The 20,022-nt window shown below is 39.4% G+C and overlaps 1 protein-coding gene across 1 annotated transcript; it reads right to left on the bottom strand.

Annotated features, from left to right (window-relative positions):
* Positions 1-727: 727 nt before the first annotated feature.
* Positions 728-19,096, bottom strand: IFT56 (intraflagellar transport 56). The gene is made up of 8 exons (XM_054564018.1): positions 19,027-19,096; positions 18,408-18,545; positions 15,738-15,830; positions 14,093-14,207; positions 12,574-12,623; positions 11,540-11,685; positions 10,439-10,610; positions 728-826 (listed from the first exon to the last, which is right to left on the bottom strand). Exons 1-8 carry the CDS (start codon positions 19,027-19,029, stop codon positions 728-730), a joined length of 816 nt encoding a protein of 271 aa, XP_054419993.1. The 5' UTR covers positions 19,030-19,096.
* Positions 19,097-20,022: the final 926 nt, after the last annotated feature.

Here is a 20,022-nt window from a genome sequence, read left to right as displayed (position 1 = left end):
GAAAACCTGCACCAGGAAGGGAGCAATCATAGAAAACTGTATTTTCATGCGACCTAAGTGTGGCAGACAGGGAGGAACCCAGCAACGCTTGTTTGTTAGAGTCCTCCTTGAGTCCCCTTGTTTCTGGGTGGCCCAGCAACAATCTGTTTACCAAATTCTTGCTCCTTAGCATTTACCTCTGAATTGCTTACCTTCCCTTTGAAGTCCAAACCACTACCCCCTATCTCCTTAGCTCAAGACAGCTTTAAAGCAACTGCCTGATTTGTCCTCAGGACCCGTATTCTTATGAAGCCTTTATATGTATACATGTAATACATTTGGTTATTTGGCTTGTTAGTCTGTCTCATGTCAGTGTAATTATTAGACAAGCCACAAGAACTTAGAAGGGTAAAAGAAAAATTATTTTTCCTCCCTTACATATATGGAGTGGGTAAAAGTAGGCTTACAGTTGGAAGTACATGAAAACAGTTTATTCCTGTATTATTATTTATAAATATTGTGTTATTTCTTTGTGTTACAATTGCCCACCTACTTTTGCCCACCTTATGTATTACTATCCTCCCAATAAGGATTTCCTTGATGAAAAGGCCTGACACTTTAAACACATTTTCTCTCCTGGACAGCAAAGAGGAGTTCACTTGGAATAGAGGAATATTTGCTGAAATATCTCTCTTCATTCATCTTTCTAACTGCTGAGATGTGCTAAATAGGGTAGGACACAAGTAAGTCAAGAAAGGAAACTATTATTCACCAGATTGTGCCTGATGAGCTCTTTTGCAAATTCAAAGGAAGAAGAAGCGTTGTCCATCAAGCTCTTGAGTTCCGCCTGAAATTGAAAAAGGAAAGACTTATGAAAATGACAAGTTCTAACACCACATATTTAAACAATGTTTTATAGTGTCAAATTTAACATGCTATTTCATTTGTCCCTCGGGATTTGAAGAAATAAGGTAATTATCATTATTCTCATTTTACAGTTGAGGACATCGAGGGTTATAAAAGTTAAGTGACTTGAACCTTACACTAAGCAGCAAGTTTGAAATCAGTGAAACCAAGTCTGAAGACTCCTTAGAGTTGGCCTTTTCTATCAGGGCCAAAGGTGATAAAGGAGCTAAACTTTTAGCAACTGAGGTTGATTCTTCAATCTGACCTTTCCACCTACATCCTGAATTCTCACACTACCTCCTTCCTGCAATTCTTCCCTCTTTTATTTTTTATTAGACCCATCAGATCTCTTCTGTGTTCTCCTGACTCCTTAACACCCCTTCGAAGAATTGGTCAACCATGTCCACTGTCTTCACTAAGCCACTAGAATCATCCCTTCATCAGCTTGCTGCTATTCCTACCCTGCCAATCTATAATTTTGAGTAATCCCCCCTTCCTTTTTTTTCTACTTTTTCAGCGGTAGCTAAGCTTTTCTGGATAAACTTATTAAATTCTTGATTATTCTCACTAACCACTGTAAGCTTGTTCTACCTGATCACTGATGGATGTGCATGTCCACTCAGAAATCCTTTTAATAAACTCTTGATCATAGCAGCGATTCCCAAGTGTGGGGTAATATTATGCCAATCAGCAGTTTTCAAGCTTTTAAATCTCAAGATCCCTTTTATAATCTTCAATATTATCAAGGATTCCAAAGAGTTTTTGTTTTGTGGGTTGTTGTCATCAGTATTTTTTGCATTAGAATTTAAGACAAAAAATTTTAAGTATTCAATTAATCTAAAATTATGAACCTACTATACATTAACCTAAATTATATATATATATTTTTAAAACCAATTTTTCCAAGACAAAAATTTTGTGAGAAGAGTGCATTAAGCCTCCAGCCTAATAGAGGGCAGCTACACTGGCATTTCTGTAACTGCATTTGAACTATTTTGAAATCACATTGTCTCTGGACGACTTCATTGAACACTTGAGAGAGTGAAACTGAAAAGACAGAATCTTTTCGTATTCCCAGGTTGGTTTTAACCTCAAGCAGGGCCAGCCAGAACTAAGGGCGAGGCAAGTGAGGTGCCCGGCATGCAGAGGTAAACCAGCGCCCCCTAGCATTGGTGCCGCGGGCAAGTGCTCAACTCTTCCATCCTGCACCTGGGCAACTTGCTCGCCTCACATGCGCCCAGGCACATGCGCCCAGGCCCTGCCTCACAGACCCCAGGAAATGGAGTCCCAGGTCGCAATTTGAGAGCCACTAGGCTACATTATTCAAATCAATGCTCTCATTGAAAACAAATAAAATAAAATGAATCAAATAAAATAGATAATTTAAAACATTTTCTTAAAAATACCAAATAAAATAGTTTAAAACTATCAAATAAAATAGTTTAAAACATTTTCTTAAAAATACCAAAGTAAGAAGTTACCAGACCAAAAATCAAGCTATTTTTCCCCTGAAGGCTATACTGATTCTATACAATTAAAACTTTTAGTTGACAGTCTTGCCAGGCAACAAGAACAAAAAACAAAGTCCAGAATCTGCACAGGGCATCTTGCAGGAGCCCGCTGCCTGCAGTCAACCACGCCTCCCCAGAGCTCCGCGGGCAAAAGAGGGATGAATAGAACTGGACTATCTCTAGTGCAGAATTGCAGCCCACCTGGGCTTCCATGGGCAGCTCAGGCGATCTCAAGCCTTGAATTTGGTTCAAGGGGGTCTCAAACGGATAGTTCTCCTGGATATCTCACAGAGTAAATGCATATCACTTAGGAAGAAAAGTGCCTTTATTGTAGACTTTAAATAAGTTATTCCTGTAAATAATTTTTCAAATACTGTGTCGAGCATACACTCAAAGATAAGCTGACATTCAAAGAAACTAGGCTCCTTGAGGGAGAACCAGGAGAAATGAAAAAACCAGAATCAAGCCCACAAAAATTTCAGAAATTCAAATACTCAAACTTAGATCACAAAACAAGTATGCTGACAATGTTTAAGAAAATAAAATATATATGTACAAGCGTAAAAGTGGAAACAGCAAAATGTGAAAATTTTTAACAAAGAAAGAACTTCTGGAAATATAAAATATTGTAAACAAAGTTAATAACTATATGGCTAGGTATTACATTATTGAGCCAAAAATGGCCATTGTAGATATTGGATCCTAGCTTGTTTATATTTTCACAGCAGGCTGAGATCCACTAGCTCCAAAGCTTTTTGGCACCAAGCTCCAATTTTACACAGCTGATTGTTCTATTTATTTATTTTTAATTAAAATTTTTTAAAATTCATTGATGGGAGAGATTGAGAGACACTGACTTGTTGTTCCACTTACTTAGGCTTGTTTCTTGTATGCGCCCTGACCAGGGTCGGGGTGGGGATAACGGTCCAACCAAAGGAGCTGTCTGGCCGGGGCACATCCAATTGTTTTAAATGGAGCCCAAATAAACATATTTGAGATTCTGCCTGTTTTTCATACCCCCAAAACTTCCGGAACATCTGCTAGCCATAGATAAGATAAACCCCAGGGCTAGAAAGAACCGAAGCCGCTGTTGCCTATCAGACCTCAAGCAGCCTCTGACGCCAACACCCCCACCCTGCCGCGGAGAGACGTCACCTAGAGAAGTTACTGTGCAGACGCCCTCCTCCCTGGGAGCCACCTGGCACGCCTCCTCCCATTCTGGAAGGTCCTTGTGCCGTCACAGTCTCCGGACAGTAACATTCTAAGAGGAACTTCCCCGCCACCAGAAACCTTTCAAAGCATCATCCAGATAGTCTGGGGGTGCTGTTGTCACCTCAGGGTCATATCTGTTTCCTTGATCAGCCCTGACATCCCTGGACCGCCCTGCATCAGTTTCACAGCAGGGGAGACGCATCACAAACAAGAATCCCCGAATGGGAGGAGGGGGTGAAGGAACACTGCCAAGCACAGCACCGAGAGACAGAGGAAAGTAAAGAAGGAAGGACAGGGTTAGACCTGCTCTGAAAGGGTCTAACTCATGCTTGACTGCAGTTCCTGAGGGTAAATATGAGCAATAATGGGAGAAGGAAAATCTGAGAGAAAATGGCTGAGAATTCTTCCTAACTGATTAGAATCATTAATCCACCAATTCAGTAAGTCCCATGAAGACAAAAATATTTTTTTAAAGTTTACACCTAGTTAAATCATAATGAAACTGAAGGAAATAAAAAGCAATAAAAATGTTAAATAAAATTTTTATTAAAAATGATAGATTACTTTCAGGAGCCCTGGCTGGTGTGGCTCAGTGGACTGAGTGCCGGCCTGCAAACCAAAAATGATAGATTACTTCCAAATAAAGTTAGATTGATGGCTGGCTTCTCAACATAAAAATGGAGCTAGAAGATAATGGAAAGGTATCTTCAATGTGCCAATAAGGTATCCTATACCTAATGAAAATATTCTATCATATAGAGAAGGCAAAACAATGACATTTTCAGACAAATAAAACGTTTGCCGCCAGACTCTCACTAAAGAGATTCTGCAGGATAAGCTTTACTTCAATCAATAGCAAAAGGATCCCTGATGGAAGCTTTCAGTTACAATTAAGAATAAAGAGGAAAGAATACAATACTTTAAAATGTTGGTAACACTAAATAAATGACTAGATTTAGCAGCAATAATTTTAAAAAATATATAATAGTAAAGGACAAGACAACAATAGCATATGAGTTGGGAAGGTAGCAAATGAAGTGCAAATTTCATCAAGTCTTTCTGCTGCTGAGGAGAGTAAAGAATAACATTAAGCTTGGTTACATGCCCTGACCCAGTGTGGCTTAGCGGGTTGGTGTCGTCGTGCTCAGGGCACATGCCTGGGTTGTGGGTTCGGTCCTGGTCAGGGCATGTACAAGAGGCAACCAATCATGTTTCTGTCTCACATAGATGTTTCTCTCCCTCTCTTTCTGCCCTTCCCCTTTGTCTCTCTCTAAAAATAAATAAATAAAATCTTTTAAAAAATTGGTTACATGAAGGATGCCTGTGGTAATTTTTATGATAACCACTAAAGTATGAAAACTGAGTGTACAACTTCTGAAACTAGCACAGTAAAAAAAAAGATTAAAAATAGCTGATCAAAACCAATAACAAAATGACCATAAAAGGAGAAAAAAGAAATACAAGTGGTGAGACAAATAGAAACATGAAACAAGATGGTAGTTTATACCTAAATAATTAGTATTACAATATAACCTGTAATTAAATCTAATTGGATTAAATACCCCACTTAAAAGATAAAACTTCAGGCATGATAAATAAAATCCAACTATATTTTTCAAGAGACATACTTCTAATATGAAGTTATAAAGAAGTTAAAAGGAACCCTGGCCGGGTGGCTCAGTTGGTTGGAGTGCTGTCTGCACACGAAAAAGATTGTGGGTTCGATCCCAGGTCAGGGCGCACACCTAGGGTTCAGGTTCGATCCCCAGTTGGGGAGGGTACAGGAGGCAACTAATTGCTGTTTTTTCTCTCACACTGATGTTTCTCTCTCTCTCTCTGTCTGCACCCCACCCCCCCTTCTCTCTCTCTAAAGTCAACAAACATATCCTTGATGAGGATTAAAAAAAAAAGAAGTTAAAAGGAAAAGGATGGTAAAAACATACCCTAGGAATACAACCAAAAGAAAAACTACATTAATAACACACAAAATGGTCTTTAAGGCAAAAAGCATAATTAGAAGAAAGGGAGTCAGTTTATACTGAGAAAAGCTTCAGTTCACCAGACAGATGTAACCATTTAAAATTTGTACACTCCTTAAAAAAATGATCTCAAAATATATAAAGTGAATATGGAAAGACTCAGAAGAGACAAATTCACAGTAATAGTGAGAGAGTTTAACACAGTTCTCTCTGTAATTAACAGTAAGCAGACAATAAAATTAGTAAAGCGATAGAAGCTTTGACATATCATAAAAAACTACTTTGACTTAATGGACATATATGGAATCTTGCGCCAAATACCTTCAGAGTATACACTCTATTCAAATACATAGGGAAAGCTTAGAAAAACTAGCCATATATTGGAGCCATAAGACAAGTTTCAAGAAATAAATGCCAAGAGATTCGAATCATACAGAATACTTTCTCAGACTACAATGTAATTTTGCTAGCTATCTTAACAAAAAGGTAACTGAAATAACTGGAAAATTTGCCATGTATTGGGAAATGAAGAATTCTTCTAATTAATCTGAAATAACTCATATTAAAAATCAGAAGTCATACTGATACTCAAACTTGGAATGCATTTAAAGCAATACTTAGAAATTTATCACTTCAACTGAATATTTTAGAAAAGAAGAAAGACTGAAAATAAACAAGCTAAATATCCATTTCAATGTTTTCAAGTACAGCACTAACCCACTAAAGGAAAACAATAGGAAGGAAATGACGAAAGTACAGAAATTAATGCAGTAGAAAACAATGATACAATAGAGGAGATTAAAAAAACCAAGTTGGGTTTTTGGAAGAACTATAAAAAAATGTGAAAATGTAAATGAAATGGTCAAACTTGTAGAAAAGTACAACCTATCAAAAATAACACAATTGCCCTGGCTGGCATTGCTCAGTGAATTGAGTGTCGGTCTGCAAACCAAAGGGTTGCTTGTTCAATTCCCAGTCAGGACACATGCCTGGGTTGCGGGCCAGGTCCACAGTAGCGGATGTGTGAGAGGCAACCATACATTGATGTTTCTCTCCCTCTCTTTCTCTCTCCTTTCCCCTCTCTCTAAAAATAAGTAAATAAACTCTTTTTTAAAATTTAAAAAAAACACAAGAAATAGAAAACATGAATAGTGCTACAACCGTTAGAGAAATTGAGTTAGTGATTTAAAATCTCCCAAGTTTAGAGATGACTTCATCAAGAAGTTCTAGCAAACATTTGATGGAGAAATCATGACAATCTTATACAGGCACACTTTGAGCTGTTTTATTGTGCGTTGTAGATGTTGTACTGTTTTAAAAATTAAAGGTTTATGGCAACCCTGCATCAAGCAAGTCTATTGGCACCATCTCTCCAACAGCATTTGCTCACTTCATGTCTCTGTGTCACATTTTGTAAATTGTTGCAACATTTCACACTTTTTCATTATTATTATATTTGTATGGTGATCTGTGATCAATGATCTTTGATGTTACCATTTTGTTTCAGGGTGCCATGATCCGTGCCCATGTAAGAGAGCAAACTTAATAGATAAACGTTGCCTGTGTTCTAACTGACTGGCCATTCTCCTGTCTCTCTCCCTCTCCTCAGGCCTCCCTAGTCCCTGAGACACAAAAACATTGAAACTAGACAAATTAATAACTCTATAAAGGCCTCTAAGTGTTCAAGTGGAAAAAAGAGGTGTGTATGTCTCTCATTTTAAATCAAAAGCTAGAAATGATCAAGCTCAGTAAGGAAGGCATGTTGAAGTCAAGACAGGAAGAGCTAGGCCTCTTGCATCAAACAGTTAGTTAGCCAGGAGATTGCCACGGCCGCCCCAAACCTCAGCAGCCATCACACCGATCAGCCGCTGGCCATCAGCATCCAGGCAAGACTCCACCAGCAGAGAGATTAGACTTGCTGATGGCTGAGGTGGTGGTTAGCATTTTTTTAGCAATAATATTTTTTAATGAAGGTATGTACATTGATTGTCCTTTTGTATACTTAATAAACTACAGTGTAACATAAACATAACTTTTATATGCACTCGGAAACCAAAAATTTGTGACTCACTTTATTTTGATATACACTTTATTGTGGGGGTCTGGAACTGAACCCACAATATCTCCAAGTTATATCTGTATAAACTTTTTCAGAAAACAGTAGCATATGATACTCTCTCCATTCATTTAAGGAAGAGAGTAAATCTTTAGACCAAACACTGACATGACCTGTTACAATAGAAAATGAAATTATAGACTAATGAAATTGATAAGTATTGATGCAAAAGTCTTAAATGGAATATCAGCTAACTGGATCCTATGAAAACGTATTTTAAAGTCGTCATAATTAAGGCAGCTTGGTATTGAGAGCAGGAACAGACAGCAGGATCAATAGAACAGAAGGCTTTAGCGCCAGACAGCCAAGGGTTTGAGACCTGAATTGGCCACTTGTAAGACTTTAAGCAAGTTATTCAAAGTACATTAAGAGTTAAGTCAATCATTACAAAGTATTTCATAATTGCTATAGAAGAGCAGAATGCTATTGGTGTTTGTGCAGGGAATGAACTGTATAATACAGAATCCATTACACAAGGTACTGGAGGAAAGCCCGGCTGTAAATGTTTTAAAAAAATTATCTTAAGAAAACACAAAATGTATCCTCTTGCTATCAAACAAAAAAGTTTTTATGGTACATTTGACAGTCCTCTACTGCTAGAGTGTGTTCTCTATGAGTGTGTCAGTATGTAAATTGCACTGACAGGATTTCAAGTGAAAAAGCAGGCCTTGTGGGGACGGAAGTGCAGTTTGGTGGCCCGCGTTGGGCAGAACCAGACCTGCAGAATATCGGTTGACCGTGCTACTCGTACTAGACCATAGAAAGAGGAAACGTAAACGTTTAATAGATCAGATCCTACGCCAGAAAGGGCGAAGTCCACAAGATTGATTCAAGGTACAAAGGCAAGAATATATATTTTTTATTTGTTCTTACCAAAGATGAAAACTCTAGAGAGATCGAACTGCAAACTGGGGTTACTATTAAACTGATCTGCTGGAAAGTAGCCAATTAGGTAAGACTCAAGGGACTCTTTAGTTGGAATGAATAACCCCAAGAGTGTATTTTATATAATACATAAATGGACTGTTTGCTTGTATACTAAGCAAGTTAATCAAAGGGCATTTCTTTTGCCACAACGAACCACCTTTGTCGACGTGAGCCTGGGCTTATGTTAAGGACAGGTGCTCTCCAACCGCCCCCTCCCCTGCCAACTACTAACACTGTGTCCCAGAGGAGTGGAATGTCCTGTCAGTGTGAAGCAAGTTGACAGTGCCCCTGCTACTCCATTTTCACAAATTTTACTTGGATACAGTTAATTTCCTGGTTCAGTTTCTTTCCTGCTCCTACTCTGGGTGGCATGATGCCAGCTGGAACTGCCTTTTGGACAAGGATGGCATTTTTAAATTTTGACATATGCAGAAATTTTACATTTCAATTTTGTTGGCTTCTTACATCAACTAAAATAATGCCCAGGAAAATAATTTCCAAACATGACCCCCTCATAGGGTAAACTTAAAAATATCTGCACAGGGTGGGGCAAAAGTAAGTTTACAGTTGTTTATATGGAAAACAATACAATAATTAATAAATAATAATACAAGACTGAACTCTTGTTTCGCATACTCACAACTGTAAACCTATTGTTTCCCCACCCTGTATATAATTGAGTCTATATACAGGTATAGAACATGTTCTCTATTTATATATTTATTCTATACGCACATGTGTGCATGTGTGTGTATAAAATGTTAAATAGAATAAAAGGAGGAGGGTCATAATGTATGACCTCCTGTGCACTCTCCGTTTCCTATAAAAAGAGAGCTCTAAGAGAATTTACCCACAGGATTGTCAGGAAAACTAAATAGTGGATGTAAAGTGTTCCGCACAGTACTTATAAGATACCTAAGTTCTAAGTATTTATAAAATGTCTACCACTATTGATCCTTGTGGTGATCTTTTTTAAAAAAATATTTTATCTATTTATTTCTAGAGAGACGGAAAGGGAGGGAGAAAGAGAGGGAGAGAAATATCGATGTGTGGTTGCCTCTTGAGCGCCCCCAACTGGGAACCTGGCCCACAACCCAGGCATGTGCCCTGATTGGGAATTGAACTTGTGAACTTCTAGTTTGCGGGGCAATGCCCAACCCACTGAGTCACACCAGTCAGGGCTCTTGTGGTAACCCCGAAGGGGACCCTGAAGGGTACCAAGCGAAGGAAGACAGTCCAGGAAGGAGAACAGTGTACACAAAGCCATGGCAGTCGGGGAGTACGGCGTACAGAGCAAAGGCAATGGCTGGACTGGAGAGGACAAGACTAGAAGCAGGGAAACACCTGAAACAAGAGATGAGGATTGGAACAGTGGCAAAGAGGACAGGGGACAAATACAAGAGACACTGAGAACACAGAACAGGTTGGAGCTGGGGAATGAAGGAGACAGTGATGGATATCCTAGGATTTGAGGTGATTTACATATTATTGACATTGAATCACAGAGCCTCAAACATATTTTAGAGGAAGAAGTGAAAATATTTGATTTTCACATATTTGAATTACTGTAAGGCATCTAGGTAAAGATCATCTACAATGTATTAGGCATACATAAAGAATTTAGATACCACATTCTTTTTAGAATATCTGCTAAATATAAATGTTGATATAATTAGGTTCTTATAGAATCACCCTGGTAATAATAAAGGATATTGATCAAAACTTATAGATAACAGTTTCATGAATAACCCAGGAAGTAGAGGGTAATTCAAACTGGAATTAAGTTAAAAACAAATTTCCATCACTACCTCAGCTGCTTTGCCATTGTAAAGGCGAAAATGGTTACAGGCCTTAAGATTGAGCGCGATGGTACTGTCGGGAATTTGCTGAAGGTAAACAGCCAGAACTTCTTGAGACACATCATAGTAATCCAACTTGTAGTAACATAAAGCCACATACACATTGAGGGCAAGGTACTCCCTATTAGATAAAAGAATGAAAGGTTAACGGTTTAGTCTATATCATAGAAATGCTGTCAACCTACAAAGACTTTTTTTAATGGCTGAAAAAACAGCAAGGCAAAGAGGATATGAATTTGCCTTTTGAAGAAAGAAGGCAAGATGTAATCAGTGCAGTGTTTTTCTTTTTGCATTGTAATATTTGGGCGTTTTGATAAGTAGAATAAAAGATGGCAACCAGAGAAGAAAATGAAAAGTTCAACACCTACCTGTTCATGTTAAAAAAAAAAACAAACACCATCATTGAGTATGAATGCAAATAAGCATACACCATACGGAGGATGGACAGACAGACAAGCAGGCCTGATGGCTAAATAGAGGAATGGGTGGGAGACTGTGAAGGTAAAGCAAGAGAAGGGAGAAGGGAAGTGGAGGGAACTATTTTGGGGATGTGGGAGGGGGGCCGAGTGGTCAGTGATAAAGTGGCAATGCTAATTTTTCAGAATGGTTTATTTCTAATTTCTTCAGCAATTCCCCTAAAGTGCACTGCCACACTGAAATTGATACGGACGCATTTTCAACAGGGGCAATATCATCCCTAAATGGGGCAAAAATTGGTTCTTACAAAGAGGTGGGAAATTTTATGTATAAAGCATAGACATACATACAATACATAAACAGATATACTGTATGTGTGTGCCATTAAAATTTCAAGGGAGGGCAATTAGGGGAAAAAAGAGTCTAAAAAGACTCCTTGGAAGGGTGATAATGAAATTAAAGGTGGGGAAAACTTGATCTAGACAATAAGGAGTTCTTACTCTCACCCGATTATAGCTAACAGATGTGAACACATGGTGATACTAAATCCAAAGGACACTAGGCCCTTGTCCAAACCACTTACAGAAGAAACTAACACAATGAGATTTCGAGTGGGCATAAAAGGACACAGACCTGTTATCTAGCAGTATTCGCTTATAAATATCAATAGCTTCTTGATAGTGAGATCGCATGTAGTGGATTGAGGCCAAACTCAGCTGATCTTCCGTAATATCCTGAAGATTCTGATGGAAGTTCATCAACTTCTTCTCATCATTAAACTGAAATTGTGAGTGAGAAAAAGGCATGTAAAGATTCACGTTAGGGTACAGAGACATCCACACCTATGTTATAGGGATTTTAACACCTCCTCCTCCTCCAGCCACTTTTGTCTCCGTTCTCCCTATTTCCTTCCGGTTCTTGTCCTTGTCTCTCCTTCAGGAAAAGAAGGAAAGAAAACCTCTGGAAACATAGTCTTGACAATGGAAAGCCTTTAAGTTACAGCTAATATTAATTACTCGACCCCTTCTTCCTCTTACCTTCTTTTTTCTTTTCTATTCCTCTCTTTATACTTTCTCCCTTTCCTTATGTTCCTTCTTTATCTTTTTAAAATGCTATTTATAAGAGAGACATTCAGAATATAAGGACACAAAAAAGTAAAAAAGTAACCCTGGCTGACGTGGCTCAGGTGACCGAGTGCCGGCCTACAAACCAGAAGGTTGCCAGTTCCATTCTCCAGTCAGGCACAGGCCCAGATTGTGGGCTGGGTCCCCAGGTGGGGGTGTGAGAGACGCAACCCATCTCTCTCTCTCTCTCTCTCTCTCTCTCTCATTGATATTTCTTTCCCTCTTTTTCTGTCTCCTTCCCCTCTCTAAAAATTAATAAATAAAGTCTTTTTTAAAAAAAAGTAGAAAGTAAAATGATGGAAAGAGACATAGGCCAACAGTAATCCAAAGAGAGCTAGTGTAGCTATATAAATATGACAAAGTAGACTTTATATGAAAAAATTTCTACAGATAAAGAGAAACATTTTATAATGATCTGTGTTTCAATCTACTAGATGGACATAAGGAGAATTTCTAGTTAATTATTTTTTACTGTTGTTGGTGACAAGAGAAAAAAAGAAAAATATTTTTACATCAAAAAGTCTGAAATCAGAATATGAATACCTTGTGAGCCAAATGAAAGAGGAGACGATTTTGAAGTCGGCTTTTTGGAGCTGGAAAAAAAAACACCCAAGCTGCTTATTAAAGAACTCAGTGGCCTGTGGCACTTTGTCCCATGCAGGAAGGACATCAGACTCAGATAAACTTTCCCAAATCCTTAGCCCTCTGCTCCTGATATATCTCTGCTATAGAATAATTTCTATTATTTTATTCTGGTCTCCACCTGTAGCAGCATCAAGAACCAGAAGAAAGATGTCCTAAGGTTCTGCTCTTCGTCCTCCTTGTTATTCCTGATCCTGTTAGGGTGGGCCCCAGCTCAGCCCTCTACACGCAGCGCCCACCACTGTGCGTTCACAGAACCAAACGCTGGAGAGAAAGCCATCGTCACTCAGCATGGGTGGGAGTCCCCTCTCACTCAGCTGTTCTTCCCAGTGTTCTTTGTCAGATCCTGCGATCTCCTTTTCCATAGTTATACTGCCATGTTTTCTTAAATGCTAGCCCAGCCTCTGCTTCAAAGACCTTCTGGAACGAGAATCTTCCACAAGAGACAGGTAGCCCAGCAAAAAGGTTAACACCTTTCAAGTTCAAAATCCCCTTGGCACTCCTGGAGAGTTTTCCTATTCCAGACACCCAATCCTATATCTCTTTATGTCAAAAAGTCATACTTCAAAGTGTGTAAAAAATAAAAAATATATATGAAAAGAGACATAGCTACTCGATCACCTTCTGTGTGTCTAACACTGTTCTAGGCACAGATAAGTAACTCAAAGATCCTTAAAATTAAATTAGGAAAAACTACATTAGTATATAGGATACGGTTTGGGAACAAATCAACAAAGGCTGCAAGTTCCTCATTTTCCATGAATTTGAGCTGAAATTCTTTCTAAATGTATATGCAGTTAATTCACTAAGAATTCTAACCTGGAATACATTCTTCCCTAACAAATATTTTCCCCATGGCCACTTTCTCTACATTTCTTTGAATTTCATTTCATTCATACTCTAGGTATTCCTAATCTTCTCTCCCATATTTCCTTCTGCCCTACTCTTTTTTGCAAATTTGAGTCTAGTTCCCCTTGGATGACTGTCATGACAAATAAAGCAAAAGTAAAGAAGTAAGGAGTCTTCACATTGAAATTCCTCTGCTTTTCACTCAGAAGCTGAAAAAGCAGCTATAAAATCCACATCCATGACAGCCTGAACAACTACACCCAACTCCTACCAGGAGCATGAATAGGCTACCTTGGTGGGACCTAAGAAAGACCCCTCACCCTTCTTCTTTCTCATTCTTTTGCCAGTAGCTGTAGCTTCCAAGAAGGGGGGATAGCACAGGAGAGTAAATCTTTCTTTAAATGTAAATTTGCTCAACTCTAATATTCTTTGAAGAGTAAAGCTATTTTTTAGCTTTCTAATGTCACTTGATTTTTTTGTCAACAGAAAAGGAATTAAGTAAGTTTTTAAATCTCCAAAATAACTCTTGCTATTAGAAATGATTACCAGACATTAAACGGGCCCATTCTACCTTTAAATCCAGCAGCTTCGGCTTGTTTATACATTCCAAGAAGAAAGTAGGTACAGGCTAGATTCACCCAGGCTTCAGGATTGCAATTTTCCTCTTTTGTCACATTTTCATATTCCTGAAATATACATTAAGCAGTGATCCCATTTCAGCAGTAACGTAATAGATGGGCCATCCTAAGGGAGTAGGGTTTCTTACTGAGATCGGACAACGTCACACATAGGGAATCCTACATGCTCAACTATTCTCCACCTGTAAGGTTAAGTGCTGCAGCTAAAGCTCAGTCCCGCCCACGCAGAGCTGTGTTCCATAGAATTGTGTTTTCCCCTTTTAACACTGATATGAGCTAACAAGCTGCAGAAATGAAAAGTAACTAAAATATTTCATTTTTACTAACTTAAAAAACATACAAAAGGTAACATAAAAATACATAGTTTCAGTTAACTTAAAATCTGATAGCCTTACTACAAATTTCCTTTCATTCTAATCATTTCCGGCTTTATTTGGCTTTACATTTTTAAGAAGCGTTTTTTCCCCTGCGATGGCCCCCTCTCGGAGGTTCACTCTGTCAACTACACTTTCTGTATAGTCTTACTATTTGTCAGTGCATACCAGACACCTGCGCTGCTTTTTCTTACATTTGGGTTACTCTCCTTTCTCTAACATCTTCCACAAGTACTACCAGCCTCCGTTCTGTCCTTTCCCTTCACCTTGCTGAGGCTTTTGTTCTTTCTCACCTCATAACTTGGATACTTTCATTTTAGTTTCGCAGGTTCTTTAGACATCCTTAGATTACATTTTGGGAATAAATATATGGAAAACGTTTAAATAGTTTCATTTATAAATTGGAAATTGCCTGACATTAGGTATCTGTAATTTTATCTAGATCCATAATCCTATAGACTGTTTATATAGATAGGTAGGGTTTACAGTGACCAAGAAAAACAACTTCCAAAACTATACTTGCAAAAATATAAAGATAATGTAATCTTTCCTACGTCTGAAACTAAACAATCAAGCCCTGGCCGGTGTGGCTCAGGTGGGTGTCACCCCCCAAACCTAAAGGTCGAGGATTTGATTCCAGTCTGGGCACATGCCTGGGTTTCAGGCAGGTCCCAGTTAGGATGTGTGAGAGGCGACTAATCGTTGCTTCTCTCACACATTGATGTTTCTCTCCCTCCCTTCCCCTCTCTCTAAAAATAAATAAGTGAAACCTTTAAAAAATAAGTTAAATGAATATATAAAAATAACCAAAGAAAATAAAAATGAACTTTTGAGAAAAGCTTCATGAAAACTTTTCTATCAAAATTGTTTATTTTTCCTCTCCCGAACACTTACTTAAGAAATGCTAATGTTAATATATTGTACCATCTCATTAATTTCCATCTAAAAGCAAAAAGTAAATAAGATATATACACATACTTGAACACATCAAGAAGATTTCTGAAGCAATACATCAAAAAAAAGCCAATGGTTGCCTCCATTAACACTGTAGAATCAGGGAGAGTGGACAGGGCGGTTTTTCTTTTTACATTGCCCCCTTCTATATTGTTTGAATTTTATCATGAGCATGTATTATTATAATACAAAGCTTAATAACATTTTCAAAGTCCTTCTGTTATAAATCTTTTTTTTTTTTTTTACTAACCTCCAAAGCTCTCTTGTAGTCTCCCAGGTGAAAAGCACAGTATCCAATCCACAAATTAGTATCCTTTTCTTGTTCCCCAATATGACGTTTGAACTTCAGGTTAAAATTTCATTTAAAAAAAATCACGAAAAAGTTTTAAAAGTAAGCCCTCTCTTTTAAAAAATACTACATTGAGTTACTGACAAATAGTTTAAAAATCGCAAGTAACAGAAGCACATCAATATCCAGTTTAATTAAGCTGATACTTACAAAACTGATCACAATTACCTTCTAATTGTCATAGAAATTTGTATTTTCAAATATTTTGTATTTATTTCCTACATTTACTGATACCTCACCCCAGAAAGTATTTAAGCATTTATCCTTATAACAATCCTGGGTGATATATGAAAACATAAGAATTACGTGAAATATTTTCTCCTTCCAAATAACTGAAGATAGATGGCGCAGTAAATCCCAGGCCACACAGCCAGGAAGGGTAGCGGCAGGAACTTACAGTCATGTTGGGCTCCAAGTCCCATGTCCTCACCCTCTGTCCTCAACCGCGTGCTCCGAACCTGGCCCATTAGTGTACACACGCACCTATTTATTCATAGGTTATAACTGTGTACTGAGGACAAGCCGCTAAATCACCCTCTGACCATTGAACAGGCTTACTGGGACCCTTTAAGGAAGTTCAGAAGACTAGCATCATACGTTCACTGTGAACAAATATTTATGAATGCCTCAATTAACAAAAAAAAAGTCCTGTTTTGGAGGAAAGGACTGAACCCTGAAGGAGGAGTGTGAACTACCTCGATAAGGTGAGAGATTTTCACTCTACAGGGTGATAAATCAAAACCATGGGTGAAAAGTTAAATAGTGAAACACGTATTTACAGATCATTGCTCCAGAACTTTGGGTGCCTTAGCTGTTACAAAATGAAGGTACTCTTTAACACATTCTTGACCAGGCTAAGAACTGACTCCTGGAGCTAAATTAAAACCCTCCTCTCACCAAACGCTGTGAATTTAAGTTAGTGTCTTAGGTCTGAAGAAATTCTTATTTGAGGTCTCCCTGAATTTGTTCCAGGAAGTAAGGAGAGAGTTCAGGAGACTTCCTCATCCCTGCCATGGAAGTTTCCATTCCCATAAACCATGGCACTTCTATTTAAAGGCAGTGTGGGATCACACGGTAAGAAAAATGTGGTTGTTGCCTTAAAGAAAAGAAAAGAGAAACAGAGACTGACAAAAATCAGACATATACATACCACTCAGTTTACTAATTTACAGAACTAGGCAGTCCTTCTAAGTCAACTCCCTCACTTTGAAGATGAGAAGGCTGATACAAAAAAGTTAAAACAATGTGCTCCATACCAGATTACCAGGAAAAAATGTAGGACTATACATGGAAGACTGAGAAAGCTATATAAAGCTAATTAAAACAATTACTGTTGACAGATTACGAGTACTGAGTCTGGAATCACACTTCGGAGAAATGACTGTGGTACCACATGGCCAGGCTTGCTGTCCAACGTCATCTCTACAGTCTTTGGTGCACCCGCTTCATTCCTCTAAGTCATGTGCTTCCCACAAAGCAGTTTCTGAAAGTGCACTGTCCTTGGACCATCTATGTCAGAAGCACGCAGGATACTTGCCTAAGAAATGTAGGTTCCTGCTCACTGCTGTAGACTGATTCCAGGAAGAATCAGAATCCCTAGACAGAATCCCAGGAACATGTTTTAATAAGCACCCTAGGTAATTCCAATGCATATTAAATTTGAGAACTACAGCAATAAAGATGGAAATATTTTCTGAAGATTTAGTATTTTAGACAGTAAGCATGAAGCACAATAGATTTAAATTGAATACAAAATGTTAACATATAACAAGTATAAATCATAAACTGGCAAGGGTTCAGATAAACAATGTGTGAACTGACATTGCATTTAGTAAATGACCCTCCATGTTTTTTAGATTGGATTCACCATCGGTTGGACTAGACACAGTTAAAAGTGTCCCTCAAGAAATATGTTTAGTCTGGTCCTGGCTGGTGTGGCTCAGTGGATTGAGTGCTGGCCTGCAAACTGAAGGGTCCCCAGTTAGATTCCCAGTCAGGGCACATGTCTGGGTTGAGGGCCAGGTCTCTGGTTGGGGGCACGCAAGAGGCAACAGATCCATGTATCTCTCACACATTACTGTTGCTCTCCTTCTCTTTCTCCCTCCCTTGCCCTCTCTCTAAAAATCAATAAATAAAATCTTTAAAGAAAAGAAAAGAAATATGTTTAGTCTTGACCGGTGTGGCTCAGCTGGTTGGTGAAGGGTCACTGGGTTGATTCCTGGTTAGGGCACATGCCTGGGCTGTGGGTTCGTCCCCTATTTGGGGCCTGTACGAGAGGCAAAGGATCGATGTTTCTTTCACATCGATGTTTTCCTTCCTCTCTTTCTTCCTCCCTTCCCCTCTCTCTAAAAAGAAATTTTTTTAAAAAATAATAGATACATCTATCTTTTTGGTTCCTCTTTAATTAGGTTTATAGCTAACTTGGGAACCAGAATCTGTGCCTAACCAGATTTACAGGCAGCGGCAGAATGCACCTGCTGGCTCCAACAGCACAGCGACCAGCATCCACCCAAGCGTTCATCCAGACTTCTGTTAGTCACCTCCTAAGAAGCGACCTTCTTTGGACATTACCTCCAATAGGGTAATAGCTCCAGTGAAATCTCTTTGTGAAAGTAGCTCCTCTAGCTTTGGCATCTTCCTGCCTTTTTTCTTTCTTTTTTCGGTGTGCAGTTGGTTCCCGCCTACAGCAGGTTTGGCCCTTGAAAGCATCTGCGAAAGAAAACAACAAAGACAGTGATCTAATTATGACGGTCAGTTTTAAACAGAGGGACAGCTCCAGGATTTAGAAGCGAAATCCTTCACAACAAACCCCAGGGAAGCCTATGAAACTCTTGGTAAGAAGTATTATTACTAAGAGCTGAACTGAAGAGCTACTCCTAACTTCTTTATCTTCTCCAATTGGAGTGAGGTGAGAGATGCTTTTGTCCGGCTTCGATCATCTTAGCCTTCCTTCCCTTGGTCTGTTTTCCACCCCACGCGCACCTCGGGTGCGAGAAAATAAAGAAGCAGGAAAGAAGAAATCACTGAGGCATTCACAATGGCATCCCTGTCCCCCGTGTTCCCACGGGCAGGGCAGGGAGCTCATTCTGCGTTGACACCCCTAGACTTTACCCAACAGTGTGCCAGGGACCTCTAACCTCCAGTCCCGAGACATACTCATACTTCTCCCTCACTGTTCAGAGCCACTGACCATATTGGCGGCGGTCCTGGGAGCCTTCTCCGCAGACAGACAGCAAAGGCCAGGCCTCCGAGCTTCTCTGCATCCACAGCTCGCTCTGTCTCCACGGCAACCCCGGGGGGGGGGGCGGGGCGGGAGGTCTGGTCCTTCCCTAGAAGCGCTCCCCGGAAAACCGGTGCGTTTGGTATCTTGGTTCCGTTGCGCTTCTGCGCTGCCGGATTCGAAGTTCCTTTCTGGTGGAGAGCGTCGTTTTCGTTTTCGTTTTCTTTTCTCTTCTTTTCTTTTCCTGTTTCTTTCTTCTCCTTTTTCTTTTTTTAATTACTTTATTTTTTCAAATACATTTGTCTCTGCCTACCCCCCACCACTTTCCCTTGCCCCCTCCTTCCCTCGCTCCCTCACTCAACTCTTCCCCTTTGGTTTTGTCCAAGAGTCCTTGCTCTATGTTCCTTGACTTTCCCCATTTCTTCTCCTTTTTCATTAAATTGATTGGGGCAACACTGGTTAACAAAATTATACAGTGCACACTTCCGCAACATATCAACTGCACACTGTATCTTGTGTTCACCACCCCAAGCCAAGCCTCCGTCCATCACCATTTGTCACCGCTACATCCGCTTCCACTTTCCCGCCATCTCCAGCAATCATCACACTGTTGTCTGTGCCCATGAGTTTGTTTTCTCTCATTTTTCTTTTTCTGCTCAACCACCCACTCCCCTAACCCTCTAACCTCCCCCGCTCAAGAGCTGTCTGCCTGCTCTTTATCTATGAGTCTTTCTCTATTTTGCTTGCCGGTTCATTTTGTTCATTAGGGAGCTGAGAGCGAGAGTTGGACTGTATCTTTATTTATGAGTTTAGGAAAAAGCAAATTAGAATGGTACTGTTTTTCAAATGTACCTTTCCGGGGAAAGTGATGTGCAAGGACCACTTCCGATTTCAACCGCGTCGTGCTCCATAGCAACTTGCTAAGCCCCTCCACCCCTCCCCTTCCTCCTCCCTCCTCCGGCTGCC

This window comes from Pteronotus mesoamericanus, unplaced genomic scaffold, assembly GCF_021234165.1.
Source record: "Pteronotus mesoamericanus isolate MK-2021 breed Mesoamerican mustached bat unplaced genomic scaffold, CSHL_Meso_final scaffold_85, whole genome shotgun sequence".
In the NCBI taxonomy this organism is placed as follows: Eukaryota; Metazoa; Chordata; class Mammalia; order Chiroptera; family Mormoopidae; genus Pteronotus; species Pteronotus mesoamericanus.
This window is presented reverse-complemented; position numbering and strand designations above follow the sequence as displayed.

Bases quoted from the DNA above. Each gene is read 5' to 3' on its own strand.
- IFT56 (XM_054564018.1), bottom strand. The intron at 15,831-18,407 runs GTAATGTCCAAA...TTTAACCTGAAG, and splicing joins GAGCTATTACCCTATTGGAG to TTCAAACGTCATATTGGGGA. The intron at 827-10,438 runs GTAGTGATGGAA...TTTCAATTTCAG, and splicing joins ACAATGGCAAAGCAGCTGAG to GCGGAACTCAAGAGCTTGAT.